Source organism: Salmo trutta, chromosome 27 (genome assembly GCF_901001165.1).
Source record: "Salmo trutta chromosome 27, fSalTru1.1, whole genome shotgun sequence".
Classification (NCBI taxonomy): domain Eukaryota; kingdom Metazoa; phylum Chordata; class Actinopteri; order Salmoniformes; family Salmonidae; genus Salmo; species Salmo trutta.
The window spans coordinates 14,153,507-14,159,506 of NC_042983.1; the positions used below are offsets into that span (position 1 = coordinate 14,153,507).

General features: G+C 48.7%; 1 protein-coding gene across 5 annotated transcripts in view; it reads right to left on the bottom strand.

Moving 5' to 3' along the window:
- LOC115164370 (histone-lysine N-methyltransferase NSD3) overlaps nt 1-6,000 on the bottom strand; it is a 30,048-nt gene extending 24,048 nt beyond the window's left edge. For 2 of the 5 annotated variants that reach the window (XM_029716783.1, XM_029716781.1), the window contains exons 1-8: nt 5,620-5,999; nt 2,368-3,434; nt 1,974-2,133; nt 1,712-1,866; nt 773-1,396; nt 512-659; nt 302-402; nt 111-156 (exon numbers count right to left, since the gene is read on the bottom strand). In XM_029716783.1, the coding sequence (XP_029572643.1) occupies nt 111-156; nt 302-402; nt 512-659; nt 773-1,396; nt 1,712-1,866; nt 1,974-2,133; nt 2,368-3,390 (2,257 nt within the window). In that variant the 5' untranslated portion in view covers nt 3,391-3,434; nt 5,620-5,999. Of the gene's footprint in view, nt 1-110; nt 157-301; nt 403-511; nt 660-772; nt 1,397-1,711; nt 1,867-1,973; nt 2,134-2,367; nt 3,435-5,619 lie in introns of all 5 variants that reach the window. The other 3 variants (XM_029716780.1, XM_029716778.1, XM_029716779.1) reach the window with 3 other exon arrangements.

Sequence of the window (6,000 nt, forward strand, 5' to 3'; positions counted from 1 at the left end):
ACACACCTCCACACTGCTTCCCTTTTTATGACCCAACACGTTAAACAAAGCTAGCATGCTTAGAGTAGGATGGGAAAGAGAGAGTCATAGGACAGAGCTGGAGTCACTACCTTTCTGTGAGCCTGTTCTCAGAGTGGTCTCAGGAGCCATCTCACCCTGCAGGGAGAGAGAGGAAGCGAGAGAAGGATGTTTCAAATCACTCCGTTATATTGTGATCCTCCTCTAGAGAAGCGAGTGACAGAGCCACCAGTTTGGTAAACATTACAGAGGGGAACAGTAAGTGGTAATAGCAGGTTGGTACCTGTTCTTTTTTGGTCTTCTTTTTAGGGACGGGCTCACAGCCTTTCTCTGACTCTGATCTGCTCCTCACTGACCTGCGCTGCTGCTTACGCTCCTGAGAACCTACCGGAAGGAGACACCTGGTTAAACACCTCTGCTCTGTGGGGAACACATTCCCACCAACAGAATATTCACCAGAAGACCCAGAAAACGTGCATGCACATGTACATACCTGGCGGGGTGCTGTGCTGAGACCCAGGACAGGAGGTGTGCTGTGCTGCTTCCTGGTCACTTCTCTCATCCCTGTCCTCTTTCTCCTCTCCCTCATCCCGCTTCTCCTCCTCATCTGGACTGTGTTCTGGTTTAACTCCACAGCCCTGCTGGAGAAAAAAAACTCCACTTAGAAATAATGTTTCAATTCAGTTTAGAGCAACAACAACAACATTCACCACCATTGTCAACTAGGGCTTCTAGACCAATAGAGAGCACCCACCTCTGGTGAGCAGTATCCCAGGTCAGCCTGTCGGCCTTCTCCCTCCTCCCTCTCCGCCTCTCTCTCCCTCTCTCGCCGTGGTGAGGGCAGGGCTTTCCTCTGCAGAAGAGGCCACACTTGGTCACACTTGGTGATCTCCACATTTAGTTTCTTCATGGTAATGGAGAGAGGCAGCAGCTTCCTGGCAGCGGCTGTCTTCCAGGCCCGTACAGGGGCAGGGGACTCCTGGGTTCCCCCTGCCTTAGACAGGGCCTCCCGGGCTGGGGGGCTGGGCTGGCCAGGGTCCCGGCTCTGGTCTTTCTCTGAGGTCTGGGGGTCGGCTGGGTCGTCTGCATTAGGAACACTACACTGCCTACGAGGCTGTCTTCTGGCTGGCTCTGCCCGGTCCGGTGATGTCACTGCTACTTCTTCTTTCTTACTTGTTGCGATAGAAGAGCGTTGGGTGCGACCGGCCGCCCTGGTGGGGGTCTTCTTGACGGGGGGGGGAGCATTGGGGTCGGGGTCGACGTAGATGAAGGTGTAGTTGTCGATACGTTCCTGCTGAGTCATCAGGAAGGCGTCCTCCGCATGGCCGACGCCCACCTCCCACTGAGCACGCTCTCTCTGGGGGAAGGGCTTCATCAGCTGACACAAATGCACACATTTTACTTACATTTTGAAGACACTCTCATCAAGTCAGCGCACTCAACTAAGTTTAGCAGGCCCTTTCTTCGATATAGCCGAAAACAGAAAAACATAATCACTACACCAGCTTACTCCCATACATACCCATTACATCACCTACAATCCCATATACCGGTACATATGTACACTACTTCATAAATCTCATGTTTGGAGAAAAGTAATGGTGCGAGCTTCGAAACAGGCCAGCCCTTCGCCCTTTAAACCGGTGTTAAGAGTGTGAGGAGGGTATACTGTCAGGCAAGGCAGTGTCTCTACCTTGTGTCTCTCTGCGGTGTTGGTGGTCTTGCGTAGGGTCTCAGCTTGCAGCTCATCAAACTGGTGCTCTCCCTGGTACATGACCACCCTCTTCTCATGGACCCAGGCCCGCTCCGCCACACTGCCAAAGAACTGCACATGGTACTCCCTGTGACCTGGAGGTCCAGGAAGAACACATACAGACAGCAGTTAGAGGCTTTTAAACAGTTAGTTACAGGTTCTGGACACCTGGAAGAAGACATGAGTCTAATGATTTTTTTACCCCGGGTGTTGATGCGTGTGTGGACGTTCATCTGGGGGTCACAGGAGACCATGCAGGGCCACCAGGGGTAGGTGCCCACCTTGGCCCACACCAGGTCCCCCACCTCGTGGTCCTTACAGCAGCCTGTACCGGTTATCACTGTAGGGTACTGCTTCTGAACCTACAGTACAGGGGGAGAAAAAAACACACTCAGTTAGTGACAGGAGCCATGCCCTACCCCCAAGACACTTTCTGTAGATCTAAAAGAATCAGATGGGTGTAAGCAATAATACGCTGATTCATTACTTTGTCTGATGTCTGAAACTGTTGAAACAGTTACTCTTTTAGTACTGAATAGTGACTCAATTTAACTGGATGACCTCAACTGACAGACTAGCAGCAAACCAACACATACCTTAGGTGTCTCGGGCTCTGCTTTGATGGGGGTCTTCTGTGGCTTCTCTGTCTGCCCCACAGGCAGCTCCTGTGGTTGGGTCTGGGCCGGGGTGTGGGTCTGGAGCTGTAGCTGGGTCTGGATGTCCCTGGCTTGCCCTACAGTGCCCTCCTGTAGCTGCTCCTGGTCCTGCCCTTCTTCTTGCTCCCTGACGGTCTTTTTCCTCTTCTCCTTCTTCCTCTCGTGTCTGCGGTGGCTCTGGGAGGCCTCGCTGGCCTGGGACTCCTGCAGCAGGTCTCCACACAGCGCAGACTCAAACAGCTCCCTCCCGTTCTGGTACGTCTTTATGATCTTTAGCTTGATCTCTGGAGAGCTGGTTTTCTTCAGGACCCCGACGGAGGGAGCAGGGGGGGTGTGACAAGGGTGGGTGGAGGGGGTGCTGTCCAGCAGGGACGGGGGAGGGCTGGTGGAGGGCAGGAGTAACGGGGGAGGAGGGAGCACATGGGACATGCGGTGAGGTGGCGGGCTGAGGTGGTGTTGGGAGGGCAAGGGTGGAGGGCTGTGTGGGTGAGGGTGGGGGTGTGGGTGAAGTTGAGGGTGGTAGTGGTGAGGGTGATGGAGGTGGGGGTGGTGTGAAGGTGGAGGAGATATAGGGGAGGGGGATCTCTCCTGGAGGACAGGGGCCCTCAGGACCGTTCCCTCCCCAGGCATGAGGCAGTGTTCGCCATAGCCCCGGATGGCCCCGTAGCCATTGGCCGAGCCGTTGGAGAACTGGGGGTACATGGAGAACTTGGCCTGGGGCTCGTACAGGCCCAGCCCAGGGGGGTAACCATTGGAGACCGGTGGCATGTCTTCGGAGGCCGAGGGCGGGTAGGAGAACTCTGCCTCCAGGGCAGCGTCGTAGGAGGGGGCTCCTTCCTCGCCCGCATCGCTGCCGGTGTCGTAGGCGCCCTCCTGCCGGATGTTGGCTGAGTCAATGAGCTGAGGGGGTTGCTGAATTGTATTTCCCATGATCCCTTGCATGAAAGAGAAGGAGAAATCCATTGTTGTGCTCCTGCATCCTTAACTGTCCTTTTCTCTGGCTGGACCTGGAGGAGGACCAAGATATAGGACAGGGGTTGATATGATGTTAAGGGGAAATGGAGAGGATGATGACTGAAAGACAACATAATCAGATCTACAACTGCATCTCTTTTTTGATAAGGTAAGAACATTTAATCAATCATCAGTCAGAGAAATAATGTGACATACGGTATGATAACTGAACTGTCTATTCTAATCTAATCCTACTGGTAAGGAAAGAGAGACTGTTCTGAGGAGAGCTTGTGCTATATCCCCTTGCTATATTAAATAATGAAACTGATCTCCAGTTTTACATACTAGAAATCTCTAGTCTTTCCCATAAGACCCAAGTGCTCCCTGCACAGTGTGCACTGAATTTAAAAAAAGGTCTGCTGAATGCTTCGCTATTGCCCATGTTTTTTTAAGGCTGGTCATCTCTCATTCACGTTAATTTAATAGTTGTTATTCGTGTGCTTATACTCAACTGGTAAATGTTAATGTACAGATGACCAAAATGATCAAAATGTTGATCATCACGCTAGCTATGAGATAAAAATGTCTTAAAGACACACAGGCTTACAATATCTGTCATTACAGATTCTACTCTCAAAACCCCTGTTGAGCAAGCTTGTCTACCCCTTGGGGAGACCACAGTTTTGGGAAACACTGACTGAGTGAGCTAGGCTGCCATGGACATCTCTGGGGCCACAGTATCTCTGTGTAATGTCTGTCTAATGGTATAGATCCCTGCCAGTGGTGTAGCGCCAACCTCAAGTGTGCCAATGGCTGTGTTTACACAAGTAGCCAATTCTGATCTTTTGCCCAATTATTGGCAAAGGAGCTGATCTGATTGGTCAAAAGACCAATTAGTGGAAAAATATCCAAATTATAGGCTGCCTGTGTAAACACAGCCAAAGAGTTCAACTCATCACTCAAACAGCACAGACAATTAGCAGCTCTGAACGACTCATAAGGAATGGATTGCTAGGTAATAGGCAATGTTGTGGTTATTAAAAAATGGACCTCTGTTGTAGTTATTCTGACCCTGTGACCTGATCAGGAAAAACCATTTCATGATAGCCTATATGGGTACACTACAGTGACAGCCTACAGTATCAGAGTTTTTCCCTGGTCAGTTCACACAGTATAAATAGACTGCGTGGACCTAATAAACGCACTTGTTTTTGCCTCTGCCAAAATAAGAAAAATCCTTCAATTCACTTTTAAAGAAATCCTATTGTTGGATCTTAAACCATCACCAATCAATGCAATGTACTATTACGGTATAGGCAAGCACTAAGCATTTCACCCAGAAGTCAAACTGCTCTGGGTGTAAAGGGGTGACAGGGTAGCCTAAGGACCAAGATGACCATGCCCTGGCTGAGCCCGAAAGAAGTACAGTGATAATGCTTGAATATATGGATTCCCAGAATTGAACAGTGTCATATTGAAAGTGTCATAACTTTTAAATGCACAAAATAACCTTGAATAGATGTGTCCTTTTTGACGTAGACTAAACCTTGATTTGATTCAGATTAAGCAGCCTTTACTGCCATTCACAAGGTGATTTACGGGAAAATAACTTGTTAATATGCATCACAGCTGCTGGATGAGAATATAAAGTCATGTAGATCACGCAGTCCAGTTTTGCATACACTAATTGAGATACCGTACCACTGGGGTCATTTTATTGAGGAAAACGATGCACAGAGTGAAATATCGTTACATTGTGAAACAATGATTGAACTGCATCGTTATCAGCCGTCCTGTGCATCGTTCTGATGCTATGTGTTGAGTTAGCTAGCGTGGCTAGCTTGCATGAACACTGGCAAATCAAATATAATGTTGCTTGTCAATATCAAAACACGTATCGAACGCCGAGATGATGTTCTTGTATTCTGACACGTCCGCAATGTTAACACATTGATTTGTTGCCATTTCAATACAATGCAGACGACTAGAAACACGATGGCAAACGAAGCTATACATTGTTACCAATATGGCTGCCATTGCACCTTTAAACAAAATTGTCTACCGTGATTATACACATCAATCATTCGTTTGAAGAAACCGAGGATATAACAATACCCTAAATCTACACGACTAAATGTACCGCTACGATAATGACAGCAAGCTGATTATCAACAAAAGAGAGAGAACGTAGAACGAAATGCCGAGTCGCGAGATGTAGTAAAATAAAAATGCCAATACCTTCAGCGTGTCCCATTCTAAACACATACACCAGATATCTGCGCTTCTTTGAGCAATTTACAAAAAGAGATCAAATAAAAAAATATTCGGACAGAGTGCAGGCCTCCCCGTTTCTAACGCAATTCATAAATAGGGGCAATTTACAGCCACTGCTCGGTCCCCAAGTCTTGTCTATTGGCTGTAGAACCTAAAGGGGCCTAGTATTTTGCGGAACCTTGGTGGGAATTATGTATAAATGTCGTCCCTTCTGTATTTTAATTTCACTTGCTCCCTCTTCCTCTAGCTGTAACAAAATCACCCTGCTTTGGGCCTTGTCTGTCTCGCTCAGCGCCAAATCACACGCTCTCGATTGGCGGGGGGTCACATAACCAGGCGCACATT